The sequence below is a fragment of the Rhinatrema bivittatum genome, chromosome 14 (assembly GCF_901001135.1).
Source record: "Rhinatrema bivittatum chromosome 14, aRhiBiv1.1, whole genome shotgun sequence".
In the NCBI taxonomy this organism is placed as follows: Eukaryota; Metazoa; Chordata; class Amphibia; order Gymnophiona; family Rhinatrematidae; genus Rhinatrema; species Rhinatrema bivittatum.
The window spans coordinates 26,874,668-26,902,023 of record NC_042628.1 but is presented as its reverse complement, the minus strand read 5'-3'; the positions used below and the strand labels follow the sequence as shown (position 1 = coordinate 26,902,023).

At 45.0% G+C, this 27,356-nt stretch overlaps 1 protein-coding gene across 3 annotated transcripts in view; it reads right to left on the bottom strand.

The window, feature by feature from the left end:
- Positions 1-717: 717 nt before the first annotated feature.
- USP7 (ubiquitin specific peptidase 7) overlaps positions 718-27,356 on the bottom strand; it is a 216,274-nt gene continuing 189,635 nt past the window's right edge. For all 3 annotated transcript variants that reach the window (XM_029577287.1, XM_029577286.1, XM_029577288.1), the window contains 6 exons: positions 25,414-25,514; positions 20,476-20,575; positions 15,613-15,732; positions 14,193-14,264; positions 5,303-5,393; positions 718-2,050 (listed from right to left, as the gene is read on the bottom strand). In XM_029577287.1, coding sequence (XP_029433147.1) covers positions 1,944-2,050; positions 5,303-5,393; positions 14,193-14,264; positions 15,613-15,732; positions 20,476-20,575; positions 25,414-25,514 — 591 coding nt within the window. In that variant the 3' untranslated portion in view covers positions 718-1,943. The remainder of the gene's footprint in view (positions 2,051-5,302; positions 5,394-14,192; positions 14,265-15,612; positions 15,733-20,475; positions 20,576-25,413; positions 25,515-27,356) is intronic.

The window sequence follows — 27,356 nt, the reverse complement described above, 5'->3', positions numbered from 1 at the left end:
CAAAATACAGCTGGTTGAATAGCAAAAAAAAATCCCTATCCAGGCCAGCAGGAACCACCCCCCCACCACCCTGTAAGTGAAAACTATCAGCGCATGGCATCCAACAGCACCATCCCTCCAAAAGTCATTAAAAGTTGCAAGCCACAGCAGCCTTAGGAACATTCCCCCTCTCTCCCCCCCAAAACACTGAAGGCCGTCAGGAGCATCCAGCAATGCTGGATGCCACTGGGAGTGATATGAATACACCATGCTCCCGGCAGCCTTGGTAGGTCCTGGTGGAGTAGGGTGTGTGGATGGTGGTTAGGAGGGGACCCGGGGCTCAAATAGAAATTTAAATATAGGATTGGGGGGGGGGGGGGGGAGAGGCTCCTCTGGCCACTATTGCCTACAACTTATTTTAACTCCTTTTGGTAGCATGAAGGAGAAGGGGGATGTCTGATACTATGCCTGATGATATTTTTACTTATTTGGGTAGGTTGAGGTTTTTATTATTCTGAATATACCGTAGTCAGTTAAGAATTAAGTTATCTGGGTACTAACCAAGTAAGTTCAGCAGGAGACTTGTCCTGCTGAATATCCATCAAAAGCCAGATAAACTTGTCCACTTGCCAGCTTATGGACCTGATTACATTTTAATGAAACCTCTTTGGTAAAAATACTTTTCAAACCAATGTTAGATATGGTAGAAATCTTCCTCCATTTCATCACTCGCTGAAATATTTTTATAGAAAATTTTATTCAACATACAACATTTTCCAGCAAAAAGGCAATATACAGGAAGAGTTGTTGTACACTGCTGCTACAGAAACAAAATAAAAGGCTGGAAAAGAATGTAAAATTATAGTATGAATTGCTCAATCTATTTTACTGCACTCAAAATGAGACACGCAGCTGTCAATGGCTCCAAAATAAAAAGGAAACTGTCTGGGACTGAAATAAAACTACACACAATGAATATCAACATCAGTGAAATGGACTTGCTGAACAAAATTAATCTCCATGTGTTATTTGTACATGTTCATTCATTAAATATACAATTTCATTTTTTGTTTTGTTTTTCTTTTTCTTTACAAAGTCAACAGCTTACTAAACACTAGTGAGCATGCCCCTCTGTGCCAAAAGGCAGTATATATCCTGTTCCCCCTCTCCCACCTCTGACCACATCAACTAAATTATATTGAGAATCATTTTCTTCTGCCAACTTCTGAGTTTTCAAATATGCCAACAGGTAGCATAGAAAACCTTAATCATAGTCAAAGTTTAAAATTTAATATAAAAAAACAAAGTATCTTTAGTTCTTCAGAGCATCTTCCTTTGCAAGTTGGGCTGCAAAGCAGTGGTTGAACTAAGCCAAAACTAACTTAAGATCCTATGTAGATGTAGGAGATGAAAATCCCAAATAAGTGCCAACAATGTACACAATGAAATAGAGATTGCTATTTATTGATGTTGTAAGGTTTTTGCATTTACAAATGCACAAAAAGGTCATTAAAGTATAACTGAAGGAAAGAAATCTGACGTGAGTGTAAACATAAGACTTACTAGCTGCAGTGATGGTGAGGATAACCACGCAAGAGTGGGCAGCCAGCCATCTTATGTCATCTACAAATGTACTACACGTTTTTGTGCCAATGTCCATTGTTTTACTAAACTCTTCCCTCATTATGCTGACAGTTGCCTCGCATTATGCTTACCATAAAATCTCTCATGGGCATCCAAGCTTTATAAAAACACCTTCATTTGCTCAAAAAGGGCAGTCAATAGATACAGAGAAGCCAAACTGAACAGCCTCAACAAAATAAAATTAACATCAGCAGCAAATCCTCTTGCTGAAGACTTCAGATATAGTGCACTTGTACCAAAGTTCTACTGTTGTTAAAAAGGTGCACACACACACACACACACTTATTTGTCCCTTGCCTTAAATAAATTGGTTACGCAAGTCAGTTATGGATTTTAATTGCTTTCTCAAGGTAAGTGTAGCGACTTCTTTTGGGGGCTTTATTGAAATGGTCCAGCCCTAGCCAAGGCCTGGGATGTGACATGTTACCTAAAATTAAAAAAAAGAAAAAGAAAAAGATAGATAAGTTATTTGACAATCATTCCTCTACCCTGCTTACACAGAGAACTGCAGCAACCAATAACGCAGCTACACATCTAAATCAAGTTTAGTTTGCATCACTGATTTTAGAAACTATTGGAAGGCTAACAGCAGTAGTTATGCTAATCTAGGAAGATGGCATTAACTAATAGCAAAAAAGAGAAGGCATGGTCAACTGTAGAAGTTGCTCAGCCACAGATAACTGACAAGTCACAAGGTCCATTACATTAACAAAGATTCAAATTCATAGTAAGACAAAGTTCTAAAAACAAGCAGGCCGATGCAATATCCACACGGGAAAAAGGTACACTCACGACTGAATGCCCGCTTTCCTAACGCACGTCTATCCTCCTCTCCCGGGCACATGATGCAGTAGGCTAATGAGCTGCTGTGTTAAAAAGGAGTCAGTAGGGGAAACTGTGCGTCCCTAGCACCTCCTTGGCATCGGGCGCCCAAGAGACACGGGTTAGGAAAATGGACGCTTGTCAATTGAGCGTTGGTTTTCCTAACCTCACTGCTGTCAAGACTTTTTTTTAAAAAACTTTTCTTTCCACGTTGCTGCTTTCTGTGGTTCCTCTGACTTAATATTGCCACAATATTAAGTCGCCAGTTTCAGGGCTGGCAATTTTTGAGGGTTAAAACATGTGCGTCGGGGGCATGGTTATTTTTTATTTTTTTTTACATCGGGGGGGGGGGGGGGGGGGGGGTACTAGCTAATAGCCTCATCAACATAGCATTTACATGTGATGACCACTATTAGCTATGCCCTGTTTTGGATGCGCTGATCAACTTATTGCCTCGGGGTGATGGATGTGGTCCAAAATGCGGGTCCACCCGCGGGTTAACCTGTGCGCTAGCCTGAATGCACAGCATTGCATCGGCCTGAAAATATATTAAAAAATGTGAGGTTGCTTACCTGTAACAAGTATTCTCAGAAGCAGGTCACTAATTACACAAGTAGGTCACATGACTGCACATAGTAGAATATTTCTAAATGTTTTTAAAATTTCTGTTTTTGTTATCCTCCGAATAAGAGCAGTATAAGCCACCGCGGATTCCATGCGGTTCACTTGTTCAGCCTCCTGCGGAGGTAGATCCTGAGCCGTGAGCAGCTGCTGAATCCGGCGGCGGGAGCCCTCTGCATCCTGCTGCTGTAAACCGCTGCTCGCACTCCCCGTGCAGAAACTTCAACTATCCGCTTGAACAAAACCTCCAGCTTGCGAACCTGGAGATCCTTGAGCGCTGTGCCACCCGTGACCGGGATTAGTGGTATGTTTGGCAACGGCTGCGACCGCAGACTCCACCTTGGGAACTTGAAGGAGCTCCAAGAAATCAAGAGGAAGCGGGTAAAGGCTTCTCCATAGCTCGATGGACCCGCAAGGTAACCTCCGGAGTATCCCACTCCTGGGATACAATCCGAACAGTTTTGGGTGAAACGGAAAAGTCTGCGGCGGAGCGCGCCAACACTGAATCCCCCGGAGAAGAATCCGGTTTGCCTGTGGCCCCGGAACCTCTAACCCCTGAAGGACATGTGCAATGAAAGGGTTTAGTTCCTCCTAGTGGAACAAGCGAAGTATCTGCGGATCGACCCCTATACTGGATCCGCACTATCCGGGTCATCCCCTATGTCCGCAGCTTGGGGGTCCTGAGAGATGGGATCCAGATTTGCAGCCTGATTTATAGGCTCACTAGTCAGGACTACTTAAGGCACTCCCGATCCCAGGCCCTCCTGGTCTGTGTAAGCCCTAAAGCGCTTAGCTGGGCACTCCTGGCCTGTGGAACACTTAACGCGCTTGGCTGGAACAGCAGACCCCTGTTCCCAGTCAGCTTCCAAATATGCCTTATAAGGCAAGAAAATAAATTGGGATGGGAACGGTGAGGTCCCTTGAGAGGTCCTCCCGCTGGGTCTAACTGAGAAAAATCAGGGTCCCTTGGCAAATCGCGGGGTCTGTGAGGGCATAGGGCTGGCGGAGACTAGGAGGGGAGCTCCGCTCCCTCCCCGATAAAGTCTGCATTGCCACTGCGCGGATCCAAGATGGCCATCGCCGGATCGGAGGAAGACAAGATGGCCGCCGCCCTCGGGAGCTAGCCCAGTCTCTGCCTCGAAGCACAATCAGTATCCCCGGGAGCCTTCTGGCACGGCAGGGTTGTTCCCCTGCCTAAGACTGGCCGCCGCAAAGGCCCCTCGCCCCCGGGAACGCCCCGGGGCAGAGGCCTTCGCGAGAGAACCGGTACCTCAGCTCCCCACAGGCGGAGCAATGAGCACCTCACGGCATCGGGAAGAGGCGCGAAACGGGATCGGGCGGCCAGCCACCCCTTCCGGAGGCCCAGGTGGGTTAAGCAGGCGCGGGCAACGAGGACCGAAGAAAAAGGTTTTTTTTTTTACAAGTTGTATGTCACTCTACTGTACAAGTTAAAAACAGACTGTCTTTTTTTTTTTTTATACTTTAATGACCACTGACATACAAAACTTTTGGAGCCTGTAGAGGGATTAAAAGTCCTCTACTGCAATTACCTCAGAGGAATTCAGCATCTCTGGAATTGAGGGGGAGAGTGACCGGCCCACCGATGAATCCTCCCCCTCCAACCCACCGGGCAGAGTGCCCAAGTACTCCGGGAAAAGGCAATAGGGCAATGCCCTGCCTCGCCTGCTAAGGCTCTCTTACTTTTTTTTTTTTTTTAAGAATTGATCTAGTCGGAGGATTCCCCAGAAATTTTCAATCAAACCTTACAGAGGAACCCTTGCCAAATTTAAGATGATCAGGACCGCAGGTTATGCTCTCTCATCTGCTGGAGTCAGAGAAATACGGAGGGATCGCAGGTGGCACACCAGGGTATATAGGTGGCACTCTTTTTCAGTTCTGACTCAGTCTGCTGGAAGGGAGGCATAACCCAGCAGTCTGGACTGATCCTGGTACGTACAGGGAACTGCAAATTTTAATTTGTTTTAATCTTTAAAGAACAGTGGAAATGAAAAGTAAAAGCTTGCTGTACCACAAGTACTCTTCCATCTCCTGGAGGCAGAGAATATCACTACACATGTAAATAGTGATTACAGAAAGTTCTGTGTTCTGCCTCCATCTGCTAGAAAGGGAAGATAGCCCAGTCGTTATGTACTGGTGGCTCAGGATGAGAAGGAAGTGGCAATTTTTCCAAACTTGAAAGAATGCTTTGATAAAATTCTAATTAGTTAGTACTCACCAGGCTGGGGTTCAAAGTCTTTTAAGTTCACTTCATACTCATCTTCACTAATGTATTGGTGCCGACCCATCATTACAATGGCAAACTTAAACTTACACAAAAACAAAAAAAAACAAAACAAAAAGACAGCATGATATTGTGTACATTGTATTCATTTCAGTGGACTGCATGCAATTAAAAAGGAAAATGTTAGGTAATGTCACCTATAAGCATGGAGTTTTCCCACTAATTTCGGTGCATTAGATCTGGAGACTGCAACTTGGTTTTCCTATTCATCACTTAACGATTTATAAACTTGAACATCTCTATAAACAAACTTTGAGCTATAAGTGAAGGCCATCATTTTGTGAATTCTCATACAGGGCGGTGTACACCAAAAACATTACATAGTGCTGTTTCAGATGTTCAAATTTAGTAAACAGGTCAGAAGTTTTCATGTCTTCTCATTGAATAATGAAAAATTACTACTCACCTGATAATTTCCTTTTCGTTAAGATGGATTCAGGACCAGTGAGTTATGCAACTCTATCAGCAGATGGAGACAGAGCAAACTGACATAACAGTAAATATACTCCTGCAGTGACATCAGCCAGCCAGTATTCACACCAAGCCTCAAACGCTTGCCAAACCCGCACATAGGCTAAGGAAGTGGAGAACTTTCGAGCTCATAGCAACATTGCAACACTGCAGAATACCCACACTTCAACAAGCGAGCCCTCTCAAGGGCCATACTGTAAGACAAAACAGAGTCGGATCTTCATGAAGGACAGGCCCCTGCTGCAACAGATTCTTGTGCGGCAGAAGACAAAGGGGGGTTTCTACCATATCTGCATACCATGGTCTTCTGGGTCAATCTGGTGCCACCAGGAGCACCATCCCCCTGTGGCCTTCGATCCTGCAAACTATTCTGCTCAACATGGGCCACGGGATAAAAGGCATATAGCAGCTTGCATTCAGACTAGACATGCATGACAGCATCAATACCCAAAGACCCTGGATCTCTCTTGCGACAGAAGAATCAAGTAACCTTTGCATTATAAGAAGTCGCCAGAAGATCTAGGAACCGAAGGCCCCAGTGATCCACTATCAGCTGAAACATGTCTGACAATACCCGTTCTCCTGGGTCCAGACTCTCCCTGCTGAGAAAGTCTGCTCTTACATTGTCTTTTCCTGCAATGTTAGAGGCTGAGATCTCCTGGAGATGCCCTTCTGCCCATTCCATAAGTTGGTCTATTTCTTGCTATCCTTGCTGACTCTTGGTTCCTCCCTGCTGATTGATGTAAGCCACAGTCATTGCATTGTCCGACATTACTTGGACCGCTTGACCCTGCAGTCTGCTGCTGAACTGTAAGCACGCCAATCGGACTGCCCAGGCTTCCAGGTGATTGATGCTCCAGAGAGAATCTTCTGTATTTCAGTGTTCTTGCGCCATTAGTGCCTGACAGTGAGCTCCCCAACCCTGGAGACTTGCATCTGTCATGAGTACCAACTAGTCTGGCAATGTCAGGGAAACTCCCTTTCCCAGACTGCTTGCAACCATCACAGGAGATGAGACTGCGGGTTCCAACGAGACAGCAGGGAGCGCTGAAGAGGATGCATATGCACTCTCGCCCACGGCACCACTTCCAGGATTGCTGCCATCAAACAGAGTACTTGTACATAGAACCACACTGTCGGGCGTATAGTGTTAACCAAAAGACGCACCTAGCAACATCAACTTCTGAATACGAACTTCTGGCAGGAAAACTTTGCCCTGCCTCGTGTCAAACCGAACACCCAGGTACTCCAATGACTGCGATGGCCGAAGACTGCTCTTGGTTAAGTTGACCATACAAGAAAGCTCCTGCAACAGGGAGCTCACCTTGCGGGTCACCAGGCAGCTCTCTTCCAGGGACGTGGCTCGAATCAGCCAGTCGTCCAAATAGGATGGAATGCTAGTATACCCATTTCTCAACTCTGCTGCTGCCACCACCACCATAACCTTGAAAAAAGTTCTGGGAGCAGTGGCTAGACCAAAAAGGCAGTGCCTGAAACAGATAATGCGCCCCAACACTGTGAAATGCAGAAAATGTTCCAATTGGATGGGGATATGGAGGAACGCCTCTGACAGATCCAAGGTGGTCAGAAATTACCCCGACTGCATGGCCATTATCACTGAGCGCAATGTTTCCATGCGAAAATAAGTTAAATGACAAAGGAAGATTGACTTCTAGATCCAGGATGAGACAAAAGGAGCCCTCCTTCTTGGGCACAATGAAATAAATGGAATATCACCCTGTACTTTCCTGAGATATAGGTACTGGAAACACAGCCTTCTGACAGAGGAGCCTTGACAGTGTAGATTCCACAACCTGCTTCTTCTGCGGGGAGTGGCAGGGAGACACCATGAACATGTTCTGAGGAATAGTGCGAAATTCCAGCTCATATTCTTCTCGTTTCATCTACAGGACCCACTGATCCGATGTGATCTTGACCCACCTTTGATATAAGAGAGAGAGAGGCATCTCTATCTCCTGTTCCCGAGGGTGGGTCGGCAAACCATTGTAAGGATCAGGAGAGTCACTACCCGAGTCCATGCCTCACTACAGCCCGCTGGGACAAAAGGACTGAGACCTGCCGAAAGGCCAAGTCCTCTGAAAGTTCGACCCTCAGTAGGAATGAAAGCTCTTGGAACCCCTGAGATGACTCCTCATATAAAAGGGGCGCGGTAACTGCTTCTTATCCTCCAGTAACTGGGGTTTCGCCCCAGTTAATGGCCAGTTTCTCCAACTCGTTCCCAAACAAGAGAGAACCTTTAAAAGGCAATTTCATAAGATTAGCTTTGGAGGTTGCATCAGCTGACCAATTTCGCAGCCATAACTGAATCCTGGTCGCTATTACTGAAGCTACTCCTCTGGCTGCTAAAAATGCAGCAGCAGGTTCCATAACTGCTCTGAAATTCACTCCAGAATCAACCTCCTGAGACAGAAGCAGACAAGAGCAAGTCGCCAGGGAACAACAGGAAGCTATTTGTAATGTCACTGCTTCAAATGCTTGCTTAAGGATGGCCTCAATCCTCCTATCAAAATCTAAAGCAATCCCCAGTAGGGAAAGCACGTCCACCATCTGCTGGAGACGGAGAATACTGGCAGGAGTATATATACTGTGATGTCAGTTTGCTCTGTCTCCATCTGCTGGTAGTGGTGCATGACCCACTGGTCCTGAATCCATCTATCCACATGCCAGGAAATTAAAAGCTTTTATGTTACCTAAAAGGAGAATTTACTACTTATCTGATAATTTCCTTTCCTCTAACGAGGGCAGATCAATCTACACCAGTGGGTTATACATCTCTGCCAGCAGATGGAGACAAAGCAAAAGCTGTTGTCACGGATATATAGTCCTGCCCTGACATCAGCCATCTAGTATTCTTTGGAAAAGCCAAACTATGGACAAATTGATTATACTTGAACAAAGAGCAGGAATCATACTCTGCAATCACCCTAAAAAGGCTAACTAAACAAACCTTGGCAGCCTAGGGTGGATATGGGATTGACTTGCCCTCAGAGGAAAAGGAAATTATCAGGTAAGTAGTAATTTCTCTTTCCTCTGCATTCTGGCAGGTCAATCCACACCAATGGGATATACCAAAGCTAATCCCAAAGCTAATCCAAAAAAGGGCAGGAGGCTGCCAGCGGTCTAGTCAAAACCACCCACACGAATGCAGTGTCCTCTCTAGCCCAAAAATCCAAGCAGTGATGCTTGGAAAAGGTAAGCAAAGATGATACTGCTACTCGGCAAATCTCAGCAGGTGACAACAAACAAAGTTCCACTCCGCTGGAGACCTTGTGGAATGCGGTCTGTTTCGGTAAAGCAACCTCAGCAGCCACATAGGTGGCTGCAATAACTTTCTTAACCCAGTAGGCTATCATTGCCGGTGCTCTCTGTTTACAGTCACCATGAAGCACAAAGTGGCGATAAGACTTCTGAATAGATTCAGTCACCTCCAAGTACTGCATTAAATGACGCTTGAAGTCCAAGGAACGCAAAAGACAGAACTCACTTTCATCTCTGTCCCTGTCCAAGGTGGGCAGGGAAATGGACTGATTCAAAGGAAACGCCAAAACCACTTTTGGCAAAAATATGGGCACAGTCCAAAACTGTACTGCTCCTGGAGTCATATGCAGAAAAGGCTCATGGCAAGAAGAGCCTGCAGCTCGGAGATTTGACATGCCGAACAGATTGCTAACAGAAAAACTATCAAGGTAAGCAATCGCAATGAAAGAGCATGCAGTGGCTGAAGGTTTGGACCTGCCAAGAACTCCAGGACCAAATTAAGGTCCCACAGATGCATCGGAAGCCACAGAAGGGCAATAGTGCTTAACTCCCTTCAAGAAACGAGACATGGGATGGGAAGACAAAGGCCCTTGACTTTCCCCTTATAACAAGCAAGAGCTGCAACTTGAAATTGCAGGGTGTTAAGGGCCAAACCCTTTCACAAGCCATCCTGCAAGAATTCCAAAATTAAAGGAATATCCACCTTGAGAAGTTGAGAACCTTGCTCAGAACACCAGGCCTCGAGAATTCTCCAAACTTTAACATAGGCTAGAGAAGTAGAATATTTTCTGGTCTGAAGTAAGGTATCACAGCAGGCGAATAAACCACTTCAACAAGTGAGCCCTTTCAATGGTCAAACCATAAAACAAAATCAACCTGGATCCTCGAGTAGAATGAGCCCCTGCAGCAACAGATCCTTCTAAGATGTTAGCCTAAGGGAACTGCCCACCTGCAGTCTCTGGAGATCAGCAGGCATGCCACTGTCTCCGAGCCCAATCCAAAGCCACTAGAAGGATGGAGTTGGATTGACTTGTATGCGTTTCCACCCTTGCCTATCAGAGACAAGGGTGGAAACGCATATAGCAGGGCGCCACGTGGCCACTCCTGAATGAAAGCATTGATGCTTAACGCTTTGGGGTCCCATCTCACTGACAACGTGTGGAACCTTTGCATTGTTGAAGGTAGCCAACAGATCTAGGTCTGGTAGGCCCCAGCGGGCCACAATGAGCTGAAAGGCTTCATCCGCCAACACCCATTCTCCTGGGTCCAAGTTTCTCCTGCTGAGGAAGTCTGCTCTGACATTGTCCTTTTCCAGTAATGTGAGAGGTAGATATGCCTAGATGTTGCTCTGCCCACACCATGAGCAACAGCTATCTCCTCCAACACTTGTTGACTCTTGGTTCCAACCTTGATTGGTGAAAAAGTCACTGTCGTTGCATTGGCTGACATTATTCGGACTACCCGAGCCTCCAGACGTTCGGCGAACCACAAGCACGCTAACTGAACCGCCCATGCTTCCAACCTGTTAATGTTCCACTGCCACTCCTCTGTATTCCAGCAACCTTGCACCAACTCCTGACAATGAGCCCCCCAGCCCAGAAGGCTCAAATCTGTCGTGATTACCAACCCCAGCATCTCCAGGGAAACTCCCTTTCTGCAACCACCAGTTCAGCTGAGACCTTCCCTCCAATGGTAGGAGCAGCCTCCCTGCATAGTACTGTGACTGTGGGTTCCAGAGGAGAGCAACTTGCGCTGAAGAGGTTGCGTATGTGCCCTTACCCAGGGAACTACTTCCAAAGCGGCAGCCATCAACCCCAGGACCTGCAGATAAGACCACATGGTCAGGCAAACAGTTTTCATCAAGATTTGAACCGGAGCCAACCACCACTGTATTTGAGTCTCCAGCAGAAACACTCTGTCCTGATCTGTATCGAAGCAAAGACTCTTCCATGCTCTTGGCTCAAATCAACCAGTCTAGAATGCCGTCTTTACGTAGGACTGCCACTATCACCACCTTGGAAAAGGTCCTGGGTGCCGTGATCGCCCAAAAAGCAAGGTCTGGAACTGGTAATGACGATCCAGAATGGCAAATCGAAGGAACTGTTTATGTTCCTGCTGAATGGGAATATGGATATATGCCTCCATCAGATCCAGAGACGCGAGGAGTTCCCCTGCTTGAACTGACATTATGACAGATTGCATCACTTCCATTCTGAAATGCGTGACTCGCAAATGACGACTGATGCCCTTGAGATCAGGTATGGGTTGAGAAGACCCTTCCTTCTTGGGTATGACAAAATAAATAAAATGGCGGCCCATATTTTGCTGTGATTCGGAAGCTGGAATCATCACATTCAGGTCCAACAGCCTTTGTAATGTAGCTTCCAATTCTACCCTCTTCTGAGGGGAGTTGCATGGAGATATCAAAGGCATCTGAAGGAATGTAAAGAAATTCTAGAGCATACCCATTTCTAACCACTTTGAAGACCCACTGATCTTAAGTAATGTGGACCCATCTATGATAAAAGCAACATAGGTGGCCACCTATCTCCTGCACCAACAAGTGAGCCCGCATCTCCTTACTGAACAGATCGAGGGGCTCCACTACCGGAGCCTGCATCCTTTCAAGGCCCTCAGGGGTGAAAGGACTAAGTACAGTAGGGATGGAATCTCTGGGAAGATCCTCCCCTATAAGGCCTAAAATGGTAGAAGCCTTGAAAGCGGCCACTCATCCGAAAAGTCCGGAAAATTGGCTTTATATCCTCTGGTAAGCAAGAGACCTGGGTTCCCCCCCCCATTTACACACCATTTTCTCCAATTCACTACAAATAAAAACAAACCCTTGAAGAGCAGCTTGGTAAGATTGGACTTTACAATAGTATCTACCAACCAGTTGCACAGCTCAGCTGTCGCCTGGCTGCAATCGCACAAGCAGCTCCTCTGGCAGATATGTGAACCAGGTCACAGTCCACATCACCTAAGGCGGCAGCCCCCGGTTCTATCATAAGTCCATCATCAGAAGCGGCGCTGCCAGATTCTTGAGAAAGACGCAGGGTAGCCAGAGCTACCAAGGCAACAACAAGAAGCAATTTGTAAATTCATCGCCACTGCCTCAAAGGCTTGCTTTAGGATAACCTCAATTCTTTTATCCAGAGCTGCATCCCCCTCCACCGGAATCGTGGTTCATTTTGTGACAGAACACATCAAAGCATCCACCTTTGGATTGTGTATCCAAAGTGTATAAACCTGCCAAGGCGTGCCCGCCTTTAAAAGACACCTTTAGGGCACTCCATTCCAGATCAATCAACTACTGAATTGCATCTAGGAGGGGAAAGAAACATAAGGCCTTGCCACAGGGTGACCAAAATGGGGTCATCGTCCTGTTTCCCCTCAATGAATCAGTTTTAGTCACTTCAAGAGATCAAGCTCAGCAATTCATCTCTAAGAAAGAAACTGAGAAGAGTTCTATAAGGCTCCAAATCTGGGGAAATGTCCCCTTCCCCACCAGGAAAGCCTCTCCCATCATCATCGGAGTCATCTTGACCCACCTGCATTTGAACCTTGTCAGGCTGCGTTGCGCCATGGCACTTGACTGTAGTGGCAGGTAAGGAGAACTCTGAGCACACAGACCTAAACTAGTAGGTAAGGTAGACTCAGAAGCACGCCCCTGTACACATGTCTAATCCCTGGACCAATTCCACTCAGGAAAAGGACGGGTTCATTTCAGGCCCCATAGGCCAGAGTCTGACATCTTGAGTGCAAGTTTCTCCTGGAAACTCAGCCCAAATGAGGGGACACCTGTGTCGTGTTGCCCTCGGTCCCACTCCCTTCAGACTGAGGATATGGACTGTTGTCGGCAAGATCAGGTGGTGGTAAATCCCCAGGAGCATCCAGGCAGCGCTGACACAGGTTTGAAGAAAGCTCCGGCTGTATCACCCTAATGTGGCATGAAGCACAAATAGATAAGTGATTAGACCCCTTTGCCGTCGGTGCCCTGGTTATATTGCGCTCAATCAGGTATAGGCACTCGCCCAGCTAGACACACAAAAAAAGAACAGTCAGGTACCCATGCATAAAAGCCGCACACAAAATGGGCACACAAAAATTGTGCATCCCCGTATATGCGCTTAGAACGCTTGTGCAAAGTAGACGTCCAAACTGAGTGTCCAGACACACACATTCAAGGAACACCCAATCTAGGCGCACAAGGTGTGCGACTAGAAGGAAGGATACCCAATCTGGACATACAAGATGTGCATCCAAGGAGTCACACACTTGCACTCAAGTGGGCGTTTGTTGCTGTGTCTCCTAATTCACAGGCGCGTGCCAGCAGCAAACAGTGAAAAACGTGTAAAACCCCCTTTGCAGCCTACCATGCGCCAATCAAGGAGAAGACCGAGCAGGGCCTAACCAAAAGGCTGCTCAACCTGCCATGCCTGAACTACCTCCACACCTCACAGAACTCCCCAGAGATGTGAGCAGGAAGGCTGAATGCTGAGGAAAAACAGCCAGTAAGAAAACTCTTTTTTAAAGTAAAACCTTTACCTGAGCTCAGCCTTCCTTGGCTGAGAGCAGGAACGGGTCCCAACTTTGTGGGGAGAGGGCAAAAGCCTTCACCACCTAGCCTCTCTCAACCTACAACTGCCAATTAAATTTTAAGTCCATGCCATCCCAGGCTATCGGACTGAAGGCACTCTACTGAGGGAGGGACCAAACGGTAGCACCTTAGGAGCAAGTGGTGCTATATAAATGTCTCGTCTTCCTGATGTCTCCTTTTGCACTTCTTTCTTCGTTTCTTTCTTTACTTTCTTGCTCACAGGCAATCCCCCCACAGGGAAATACATTTCCACCATCTGATGGAGACGAAGACTACTGGTTGGCTGATATCAGGGCGGGACTATATATCTGTGATATCAGCTTTTGCTCAGTCTTCATTTGCTGGCAGAAGTGCATAACCCACTGGTGGGGATTGACCTGCCAGAATGTAGAGGAAATTAAATTTTGACAGGTCTAGTACATATCACCAAAATGTACTTTTTATGAAAAGCATACTGAATTTTTCATCGATTGGTACCTTTTCAAACTCTTTTTCTTGGATATCTTGCATCACCTGAATCCGCTTCATCACCTCTCTGAAATGTTCACCCTAGAAAGAAATGTTAAATTTTTGAAGTGAGAGCATGATTTTCAATTTGCAATACTACCATGTTTCTCCGAAATTAAGACAGGGTCTTATATTATTTTTAGCTCCAAAAAAAAGGTTAGGGCTTATTTTCAGGGGATGGCTTTTTTTTTTTTTCCCATGAAAAATCACATTTATTCTTTAACAAAAAATCTACATTTATTCAAATATAACTTCCCCAACTCCTGCACTGCTAACTGTCCTCTCATCTCACCGCAGTCAAGCCCCAGACAGCCAGGAGCAGTATGAGCAGCAGAGATTGGTGAATGAGGACAAGGCTAAGCCAGCCTCCTCCTTTATTCACCAATCAGATTCAATTAGGATTGACGAGCACGGTCACATGTCACATATGCACTGTACTTTACTGTGTGGAGAATCATGGCTGCTGCGTGCAGATTACCGGTAGGTGCCGAGTCCGATGGAGAGTGGTGCTTGCTTAAAGTTGTGAGAGATCAGCTAAGGAACTACGGTAGGAAGCGCCACCCACCGAGTGGGCCAGACTGCCAACCACAACACAGTTGTTACCGGCGGGTGGTGCAACCGTGCGTCCACTTGTGTATCAGAGCTTGTTTGTCATGCACAGCAGCATGCTGTCTAGCGCACCGCGCCGCTGTGCATGACAGGGGAACGAGCAGGGGCTGCTGGCCAGTAGCGAAGCAAAGGGCTGATAACAGACACAGCCTCGTTGAAATAACTAGGGCTTATATTTCAAGCCCACTCCAAAAATCCTGAAAACAAGCTAGGGCTTATTTTCAGGGTATGGCTTATTTTCAGGGTAACACGGTAAAAATATGCTCAATCCTCACTGGCTTCTCAGTTTACAAGATACAGTATGAATGCAATGCAACACCAAACAATAAAAAAAATTAAAGAGACTAAAGATCTATAAAGCATTAGAAACTCATTAAACATGCACCAAGCACACTTGGCTAATACAATGGTAACAAAATATTCTAATATATTGCAATAGGGAGTTTTAAAATGTTAATTTTTTTAACAAAGAAGAATCAAAATTCATTTTTATTGATACTTATATTAAAAAGCAAACTACATAACAGAGCACATATGTTTAAAAAAAAAGGCTAATGCCTGAAAAATCTGAACCTTTAAAAATACAATCCCTAATGTATACAAAATGTTTAACCACTTACATTTTTCCTGAACAAGATCACTTATGGTATATGGCCATAAAATTTACATATCAACTGCTTAGTTTTGTGATACTACTCTATACCAGAAAGTTTAGATTAAAAAAAAAAGCTCAATTTTAGTAATATTTAATTCTGCACAGCTAGGAAACAAAGTAACCTACCTGGTGTATCCTAAGCAAGAATGGGATTCCAAATGTCCCAAATACCTCTTTGTGGAAATGTGCCACTGTAATAAGCATCTCATTTTCTTTATCTATGTCTACCTGGTCCAGAGGTATTTCCTGTAATACAGATTTAAATATCAGATTGTTACCTTAAACTTGGTAGCACTAAGCAAAAGCTGCTCAAAATGCTGTTCTTAACAGCAGCACCTAGTAGTCAGACAGCAACAACACAGGCTCCAAGAACTGCCTTTATGTAGGTTATTGAAACACCTGGCTTTCAGGAGGGAAAGAGGGCGGCAAACAAAAGGAGGCAGCAAAAATACCAAAGGAATCAGGATAACTGAGAACTTCCTCCTGAGTCAGATAAGGAAGAAAGACATTTTAGAGAGGAAAGTTTAAAATGTGAAAAAGTTGATTTTCTGAAGTTTCCCCAAACATATTTTAAAACACAAACAAAAAAAACTTATGCTATCCCTTGAGAATAGAGATTAAAATTTTTGAAACAGAGAAAATCTCTTACATGGTAATATATACACCAACCATGCCTGTTCAATAAATATCTACAGCAATCAGGACTCCAAGTGTAATCAAGACAGACAGCTTCACATCATAGCACTTCCTACCTAGGTTGTTTTTCTTTTTTTTTTTTTTTTGCAGGTCTCTGTCAAAATACGATTAAAGGGCACACGAAAGAAGAAAAGCTACAAGAGTAGCTTTAGAGATTCAGCAGTGGTGCTACTTTGAGCACTGTTCAGACCAGCAGTGCATGTAATGAAGGAATGAATTTCAGCCTGTGGATGTGCCCTGGTCAGGCAGCAAGGTCCCCATGGGCACTAGCTTGGAACCAGGTTTAATAAACCACAAATCTACACATAAGGCTCGAGTGTACATGGAACTTTACATACACTAATGCTCATAAATTCCCAATCTAGAGGCAGTAATGGAAGAAGGTGATTTAGATAAAGTGGCTGTCGGAAAGACCTGGTACAAAGAAAACTGTGACTGGGATATCGTTATACCGGGCTACAATCTATTCAGGAAGGACTGGGTAGCAAAGAAGAGAAGATGCATGACATTATATATAAAAAAAACAAAAACAAAACAATATTAAAGCAACAGCATTGCTAGGGCTTACAAGCAATCCATTTATAATCGGTGTATACCTCCATTGCGATAGAAGAAATGGACAGATTTAATGGAGGATATTTACAAAATCGATATTGAATGAGAGGTGCTATTGCTAGGGGATTTCAATCTGCCAGGTGTTTGGGACTTTCCGGCTACAGTCTCTTCTATAAGCAGGGAGATCCTGGATTCTCTGACAAGACAACCTATCAACTGATAATGGAATCCACACGGGGGGGGGGGGGGGGGGGGGGGTGATACTGGACCTGGTGCTTACTAATGGGGACAGAATCTTTAATAATGTAGTGGATGATCATCTGAGATCCAGTGATTACCAGATGGTGTGGTTCAGTATTAGGGTGCAAAAAAATGAAGGTTCATTCAAAGGCGAGGGTCCTCAACTTCAGGAAACCTCTAAAAATAGGGGAGTAACTCAAGGAATCGCTAACTGGATGGGAAAATCCAGGGGAAGAACAAGAACAGTGGACAAAACTAAAAGGAGATACAAGGGCAACTGATCTTTTTTGTTATGATTTTCTAAATAGTAGCTGAAAAGGTAAGGTAGAAATGGTTCGTACTTATAAATGACAAGAGATTGCAGAAAGACGATGACAAGCAACAATATCTGGAAAAATTAATAGAAGCTGGAAAAGTAGTCAGGAATGCAAAAATTCAAAGAGGAACAAATACCAAAACAGAGGGACAGGAGTTTTTTTTTTTTTTTTAAAGATATAATAGTGATAAAAGGAAATGCAAAAGTGGCATTGAGAGACTCAGATGAAGAGGAGGACTATATAGATGAGGAAGAACAAGCAAAATTGCTTAGTGTTCACCGTAGAAGGGTCAAGACTATGACTACATAAAACAAATACAAATAAGATTGGAAATGAGGTAAACCTTAACAGATTTTTGGAACAGTGTGTTTGTGAAGAGCCAGCTAAACTTAAAATGAGGCAATGGGGCCGGATAGCATACAGCCAAGAATATTAAGGGAACTTAAGAGAAATCCTGGCAGCTTCACTGTCTGACTTTTTCAATACATCTTTAGAATCAGGAGTAGTTCCAGAGGACAAGCAGATGTGGTTCCTAACCATAAAAGTGGAAGCAAGGAGGAGGCTGGGAACTACAGACCGGTTAGTCTGACCACTGTAATGAGCAAATTAATGGAATCTCTGCTAAAACAGAGGAGAGTTCAGATTTTGAAATCCAACACATTGCAAAGATCTGAGGCAGAATGGTTTTACCAGAGATAAATCTTGTTACATTCTGATAAATGTCTTTGATTGGGTGACTAGATTGATGGTCAAGGGAGGACACCAGAGGTAGCATACTTGGATTTCAGTCAGACCTTTGACACAGCTCTGCATAGAAGATTTATAAATAAATGTAACGCCCTTGGTATGGGACTTAGAGTGAATGGGTTAGAAACAGTAGTGGTAAATGGAGTTTCTCTGGGGAGGGGGGTGCTACTAGAGGTTTGCCTCAGGGGTCAGGCCTTAGCTCATTTTTTTCAACATTTTCGTGAGCAACACAGCAGAAGGACTGATGGGAAATGCTTGTCTTTTTGCTGATGCTACCAAAATCTGCAACAGGATGGACATGGACAGTCAGGAAGATGTGAAAAACATAAGGAGGGATCTAATGAAGCTTGAAGACTAGTCTAGACTCTGGCAGCTAAGATTTTATTGCTAACAATTCAGAGTAATGCATTTAGGATGCAAAAACCCAAGAAAGAGGTACAGTATTGAAGATTAATTTCTTCTATGCAAGAAAGAAGAACGGGATCTGGGGATGATTGTATCTGATGTGGTCAAACAGTGATGGAAAAAGCCAGAAAGATGCTTGGCTGCAAAGGGAGAGGAATGGTCAAGGAGAAAAAGGAAGACAATACTGCCTCTGTATAAGTTCTTGGTGAGACCTCATTTGGCATACTGTATACAATTCTGGAGACTGCACCTTTGAAAGGATATAAACAGGATGGAGTTGGTCCAGAGAGTGGCTGCTAAAATAATCAGTGGTCTTCATTTTAAAGCATACGAGGACAAAGATCTAAACATGTACACTCTAGAGGAAAGGCGAGAAGTTATGACAGAGGCGTTTAAATGTTTCAAAGCTTTCCATGCACAGGAGGTGAGCCTCTTTCAGTGGAAGAGAGGCTCTAGAACAAGGTTTCATGGGATAAGGAGTAATCTTAGGAAATATTCCTTTATAGGGACAGTGGTGGATGCATAGAACAGTCTCCCAGTGGAGATGGTGGAGACAAAAACAGTATCTGAATTCAAGAAAGCAGGGGATAAATACAGAGGATCTCTAAGGGAGTGATGGGAATTATAAAGCTAAACTAACTGGGTGAATGGACAAACAAAATGGGTCATACAGTCTTTTTCTGCTGTCATATTTCTCTAAGTTGCCTTGCATTTTCTTCTCAAACTATGAATAGTTTTGGACTACAGGACCGTATTGTGAGTCAGGTCTTCCTTTTAAGATTTGTGAAAAAAAATGTTTTAAGGTTTTTCATAATTTAATTTTGAGAGGGGAAATTCTGAAAGGAACTTCCACATGTAAATGAGTGTTTACCCACAAAAAAGAACTGCTCGAAAAACTGCCTCTCCCTCTATGCAAAGAAGAGGGACTATGCTGAAGGTTAGGGCAAGCCTAATAAAGTATGCGCAGGATTTCATTTTGAAATCCTTATGCACCCTTTACCCCACATAGATTTATATCTGCAAACTATGCAGGATAAAAAATCTCCATGGCACCGGGCTTTTGTAGGATTTTCAAAGGGAAAGTCCGAGGGGAGTATCCTTTTGAAAATTGGCTGACTACAGGTACAAAGTATCCATGAGTCTGCAAGCACTATGGAGTATGAAAACTGACCAAGAGTCAAATTTCGTGTATCCAATTGCTGATAAAAGGGATTCGGTAAACCCTGCGCAGCACTAAACATTTTAATTTGACTTCTTAACATGAAACAAAACATATCATAGTTTGATAATCACTGCACTGAAGACTACTGTTAAGTTCCTATTTTAAAATAAATTTCACCAGAAATTACATCTTACAAGATCCCAAAGTTAAAAGACAGCTTCACTCTGGTTCCCAATTTGCCAGGAAATTAGATATAGGTACAAGCATAATTTAGCCAAATGACTAAAATATTCAGGAGAAGACCGAAAAAGCAAATTTTCATACAAGCAAAGTTTACAATGAAGCTTATTTGGTCTCATTTCTTTAAATAAACTTATTTGGGCCAAATAAAAAGGATATTAGAATCTGCAAATAATCCAGTTTTCCCCAAGATAAATATAATTATAGTACTCTGCTCAACAGAAAGCATCTACAGAAATTAAGTTTACTAGCTAGATGTTCTTTGGAAGCTTATTGGAAGAATCCGGTAAACCAGACTTCCTCTATTGACATACTTGAGAATGGTTTCCTTTATGGAAAAACGGACAGCGATTAAGAATATTCTGAACAGATTTGAGAGGGTGAGGGTTCCGCACAGACACTGGTGCGAGGCACAAGGATGATGTGCTTTGTGAAAATTGCATTTGTTGTTTTGCACTTCTGGAATGTTTTCCTCTAAGTCAGTACAAAAATAAGCAAAGGGCGGGGTGGGACGGGAGGCAGGTTGGATATTGCTGTATATATAGTTGAGATGATGGTATATATATTTATGTATTTATTCCATATATAATAAACATGAAATTGGGGGGAAAAAAAAAAGCGGTTTACCTCTATTCGAAACGTCCGACTTGTTGCAGGGGATAAACACTCTAACAATTCATCTTCTTGATGGACCCCAATTATTTTGTAGCTTACAATTTCTAGCAGCCTTCAAGTTAAGATACAAATATAGCAAAATTAAAATGAATCTTGATAGATTTTACTTTTTTCACGACATTTTATCTTATGCAGCTATTCTGGGTAGAGCATAATTACTTAACATCTATGTTTACCTGGAGGCAGTACCCATTAGGACTAATAAGGAGAAATTTAGTCTTCCCTACTAATTTTTTTTTTCTTTTTACTTGAGTCCAGCTAGACCAGTCCAGACACATGGGTTTATGCTCCCTTACCAGCAGATGGAAAGAGAGAAAGTCTGCTAATGTTAACCTTCACAGGATCCCATGCTAACCTCAGCTTGCCAGTATTCGCTATAACAAGTCAATTCAACCATCTGTATACCCCAGCTAATTGGGAAGCTTTCAAGAGATAACTGGAGGAGTGTCCTTAACCAGGGAACACTGCCTTGTGAAACTAGGCCAACTGTGGCTGAACAATTTTATTTTATGTATATCTTGGGTTATCATAGGGTGCCTTGAACTTTTTTCTCTGACTCCAGCTGCTGGAAGGGAAATAACCCAAGCAGTCTGGACTGATCCTGGTATGTACAGGGAAAGTACAGTTATGGTATCTGAAATAAAATGTATTCTCTCTGCTGTGCAGAACTGAATTAAATGCAAGTACAATTTATTTATTTATATTCCACTTTCTGGCACTTCAAAGCGGATTACATTCAGGTACTGTAGGTATTTCCCTATCCCCAGAGTTCTTAGATATGAAGAGCATCTCTGGCAGCATGGGAGAACCCTGGATTGGTGTAGCTGGACTCAAGGAAAGAAAATTAGCAAGTAAGACTAAATTTCTCCTTCCTATTCATCCAGCCAGACCAGTCCAAACATATGGAAGCATCAAATGGGTGGGATACTGCCAGCCTGCTCTTGACATGCCAAAGGCCACATCCTCTTTGGCTCGAACATCAGATTGTAATGCTTTGAAAAACAATGAAAACAAGTAGCTGCTCTACAAATCTCTGCTGTAGAAACCTAACAGAACTCTACCCAAGATGAGGCCTGAACACTGGTAGAATATGCCCAAAGGACCTTAGTTAACAGCAAATTCTTGATTATATATGCTGAGCTATCACTTATTTAATCCATCAAGCTATGTAGGATTTTGAAGCTACTTCACTCTTCCTTGAAACACTGAAAATAACAAGAAATGGTCCACTTTTCTAAAGGCATTAGATATGCTAATATATTTGAGAAGCACTCTGCTGCTCATATCCCTCCAGGCATGCTTCCCTTCTAAGGAAACAAGACAACTTATCTGATTAAGGTAAACTGTGAATCTACCTTAGGAAGAAAAGAAGGAACCATATGAATATATACAGATTCCTCTGCAAATGTTAAGAAAGGCTCTACAGAAAAAGGGACCGCAATACTGAAATTCATCTGGCTGAATAGTTTGCTACAAAACACAATCTTAAGTATCAGAACTTTAACTACCGCTCTCATGAGTGGCTCAAATAGAGCTTTAGTCAGGGACTTCAGGACCAGGAGGGAACCACCTCCCTTCCTGGGGGAACGGATGTGCTAAACCTCCTTCAGAAAAACAGCTGCCAAAAATCTGCCCAGTATGTAACCTCTGTACTGGCAATAGCCATTACATGAACCTTCAGGGAATTCAGAACCAAACCCTTTTCAAGTGTCTTGCAAAAAGGCAAAGATGACTCTTGGCCAAATTTATCACCCATCCGAGCAACTGTAACACTTCCATCACCGCACACCGCCTGACAACATTCCCCTTCAGACTTTGCTCACATGAGCTAGTCATCCAGATAAGAGTAGACTAGAATCTCTTCCCTCTTTAATGCCGCCATCACCTTTATGAATGTTCGTGGTGCCATGGCCAACCCGAAGGGAAGGGCCCAAAACTGGAAATGCTGTCCCAGCATCGCCTCTTATCACCTCGAGAACTCACTGGTCCGACGTGATCCTGGTCCACTCTTCATAAAAGCAGGCCAATCTCCCTCCTACTGCTTTGACTGAAGAGTGGACCAGCCTGATTTCATTGCAAAGTGTCACCTCCTCCAGTTCTCTGACCAGCACCACCCCTCGAAATCCGGCAGGAAACCCGAAAGAACTAGTGCCGACCCGAGGCCTGCTTTTGCCCCGCGCCCGAGGACATCTTACTAGACTGAAAATCCCTAAACTGGGCATGTAGCGGAAAGGTCTTCTTGACAGCCTTCTTGTCCTTTGGCAATCTATTCCCCTTCGATTCCCCCACAGTTTTCATCAACTGCTTCAGAACTTTGCCAAACAGCAGCTTCCCCTTAAAATGAAGATTACACAGCTGCGACTTAGACCACATATCCGCCAACCAGTTTCACAGCCACAGCAGTCTCACCGCCACCTCAGAGACTATATTCCTGGCCTACATCTGGACCAAGTCATATAAGTCACCCCAGCATCCAGCTAAGCCGCCTACTTAAAATGTACTGGTGAATCATCCTTCTGTGCCTTCTGCACCCAGCGCAAACAGGCCCGCTGCCACAAATCACATCCTAGAGGCTCAAGGCCAACACCTCGAACATCCTCTTCAACTGGACCTCCAGCCTGTGGTCCTTCCCATCCTTTAGGGCAGCTGACCCAGTCACAGGGATAGTGGAGTCTTTATGACCTTTATGAGGCTGCCCAAGGTGGATGCAGAAATCGCCGCATCCACCTTGGGCAGCCTCATCTGCTACAAGCTCTCCTCCGTCAGCAGATACAGTTTCACCATTGCCCTGCTGACCTTCAAGTTGGCTTCTGGGGTATCCCACTCCCAATCCACTAGCTTCCTGATCTTCTTAGGCAACGGAAAGGCATTCGGCGGACCCTGCAGACCATCCAGAACCGAATCCATACCCACAGTGTCTGAATCCTACTGAGTGATGTTGATACCCAGCTCCTCCAAGACATGGGGAATAAGGGACCTTAACTCCTCCTTCCGAAATAACCAAAAGACCCTCGGTTCATCCCCTCTGTCACCGGAGTCTCCCCTGGATCGGCTGCATCTTTATTTGTCCCTGGAACTCCGCCCGGCGCACCCTTTTCTAGGACAACCCCCTGGGTCTCCAACATCCTCAAATATATCCTCCAGACCTGAAAAATCCTCAGCATCCACATGGTCCACTCACCCGAGAACCGAGCCAGTCCAAAGCGACACAGCAAGGCTCCAGAGCCCCCTCCCTCCCTGGCCCACCTTGACCCTTTTCAAAGGGCATTGGCCAGGCAAGGAGCAGCTGCAAACAGGCCTTGTGTAGGAACAGTACAAACTCCGGAGAGAAATCCTCCCCAGCTATGGGATCAGACTCCTCCAGATCCTCCCCCCCATCCTCCAAAACCTCCGAAGGCTGCCCCACCGGAGAACGAGGGGATGGTGGTGGATTGGCAGTCTTTCTGCCGCATGTTTCAGGAAGCACCTCCGTGCTCCTAGATCTCCCGGAAGTAACACGGGGTCTAATGAGGGAGGGCCACCTGCCACTTCTGTGGAGATTCCCTCACCCCCTGGGCGCAATCATTGCAAAGTGCACGCAAATTCAGCTGCATTTGGCACAGGCTACAGGTTTGACAATTTGGTGTACTGCGATGCGGGCCCCATTGGGCCTACCATGTAGACCCCTCACTGCTGATGTGCAGGAAAAAAAAGCCCCCGGCAATATCGGTTACCTCAGCCTCTCTCCAATGCGGTCACAGTCCTGTCTTACCAAGGCCTACCCACGCCCCAGTCTCAGCACCTTTTTTTTTTTTTGACAACAAAAAAAATAAATGAATACAAAGACTGCAATACTTCCATGCTGCCGGCAGGCAATCCAGGAAGAAGCCCTCCATGGGAATGAGGGAACCAGAACCCCTGCTTATCAGTCCATGGGAAGATGTGGGCAGAGCCTGCCAGGGATTACCAACCCCTCGGTTGCCCGGTTCCACCTGAAGGATGGCCCACAAAAGGTTCCTAACACCTCAGGGAGCACTAACTCCTTTCTCTCTTGCTTCTTCTTAAAATCTTCAAATTCCCTCTCTTTTTAACACTTTCACTCACTGCAGGTTTGCACCTCTACTATCTGCTGGAGTCAGAGAAATACTGAGGGACTTCAGGTGGCACAGGTTATGCCTCTCAATCTGCTGGAGTCAGAGAAAATACTGAGGGATCGCAGGTGGCACACCGGTATATCTAGGGGGTGCTTTTCAGCTTTTCTCTGACTCCATCTGCTTGAGGGGAGGCATAACCCAGCAGTCTGGACTGATCCTGGTACGTACAGGGAACAGAGATGCAAAACCCACTTGTCTGGACTGATCTGGGGTACGAACAGGATCAACAATTTTAACTTGGTGGTTCATGCTGGTTTGTGTTCAGAGATCCAAGTATAATTTGTAGATGAGATGAACCTTTTGGCAGTTTTATGTTACAGTTTATATGCATGGATGTCATTAAAACAGTAAGATTAAAACATTTTCAAGGGGCTCAAGATACTGAATCATGAATATTGCACAAATATCAACAAAAGGAATGTACATGTGTGCTTCTGCCAAAGGAAGAGCTTCCCAAACTTGCCCTAGTGACTCCAGGTGAACCAATATGAACATGTAGGAGATAAGTCTGCACACACTGGAGATCTAATATATGTAAATTTATCCTGTACATGTTCATTTTGAGTTTTCTGAAAACCTAAAAGTGGGTGCACCAGGACAAGTGTGAGAAATCCTGCTTTTTCACCTGGAAAAAGCACATACATTTAGATCGAATGATTTACCATATTCAGATAGTAAAAATAAATAGTGCAACTGCTTCTAGTCATTAAGATTTTTCATCCATTTCATTCCATCTGATTTTTCCAGTAGGACTTACCTTAATTTCCCTGACCCCTTCTCAAAGAGTTCTACAGTCTTTTTACATTCTTCTAACAAGTCCCGTACACACCCATGTTTGTCTGGATATAGTGTTATGTCCTAAAGCAATACAATATTCAAAAATTAATCAACCACTGACAATGAATGAAATTAAAAATCAAATCAGATTTAAAAGAAGCACTGACTAGAGTACAGAACAGCTACAAGAGATTTTAACTATAGCTGCCATGACATTTTTCCTAAGATTTGTTAGCATTTATAAACACATCATAATATTAAAGATTCTAAGCAAATATGTTAAAACTTTTGATATGAATTAGCATTCCTTAGTAGTTCCCCACCTGCGAACAACTCCCACTCGCCGGGATCGAGATGCTGTCGACTGAGAAAATCGGCCTGCACATTGTCCTTGCCCGCTATGTGAGAAGCTGCCAGTCGTTCCAGGTGACATTCCACCCAGACAAAGAGCTTGCTGGCCTCCAATGCCACCAGGCGACTCCTGGTGCCCCCTTGACAATTGATGTAGGCCACCGTCGTGGAATTGTCCAAGAGCACACACACCACCCTGTGGCGAATGGAGCGGGAGGAAAGCCTGGAGAGCCAGACGGACCACTCAGGCCTCCAGACGATTGATGTGCCAAGGGGAATGTACCGGGGACCACCGTCCCTGACAAGATTGTGACTGGCAAACTGCTCTCCAGCCTGAGAGGCTAGCATCTGTCGTTACTACTACCCAGTGCAGCGTCTGTAAGGATATGCCCTTCAGGAGGTGCCGGAGCGAGAGCCACCAATGCATGTCGCCGATGGTAGAGTCAGAGAGCGAGAGATCCATCTGAAACTGCTTCAAGACCGGCTTCCAGCGGGATAGCAAAGCTTTCTGTAAGGGATGCAATATGCGCAAAAGCCCATGGTACCAGGTCGATAGTGGAAGCCATGGTCCCCAGCACCTGGAGATAATCCCAGGCCATAGGGAGAGGCATGAGGATGAAATTGTGGACCTGGTCCATCAGCTTGAATGCCGGAACGTCCGGAAGGAATACCTTGCCTACTCGGGTATCGAAGCAAGCCCCTAGGAACTCCAACACCTGCGAAGGGTTCAGATGGCTTTTGGGAAAGTTGATAATCCAGCCCAGCGAAGTGAGTAGAGCTAGAACTCTGTCGACTGCCAGCCTGCAAAGAGACTCCTACTTGGCATGCACTAGCCAATCGTCCAGGTAAGGATGCATTAAGACTCCTGCCTGAAGCGCGGCCGCCACCACCACCATGACCTTGGAAAACGTGCGCGGAGCTGTGGCGAGACCGAAGGGCAGGGCCCGAAACTGAAACTGTTGGCCCAAGATGTGGAAGCAGATACATTTCTGATGCTCGGCCCGGATCGGGATGTGTAGGTAGGCCTCCGTAAGATCTAGGGAGGCCAGATATTCGCTGGGGTGAACACCCGCAATTACTGACCTCAGGGTCTCCATTCGAAAATGAGGCACCTTGAGAGCTCGGTTGATGCGCTTGAGGTCCAGAATGGGACGGAAGGAACCGTCCTTTTTCGATACTACGAAGTAGATAGAATATTTGCCGGCGCCTTGTTCCTCCGTGGGGACCGGGACTATGGCTCCCAGGTCCAGCAGCCTGGAGAGGGTCTGAGACACGGCCGCCCACTTCTGACGTCCGCAAGGGGAGACTATGTGTAGATCCGGTAGGTCTCGAGCAAAGTCTAAAGCGTAGCCGTTCTCGATTATGTCGAGCACCCACTGATCCGATGTGACTTTGGCCCATTCCTCGAGGAAAAGAGATAGATGACCCCGTAAGTTTGGGACAGAGGAATGGGCCCGGCGAATTTTATTGGGAGGCGGGCTTGGCAGTGGAGCGCTGCAGGAGGCCATCTTTGAAGGCGCGACGGCCGCAAAAGGACTGCGACCAGGACTGAGATCTGGAGGAGTTTCTCCT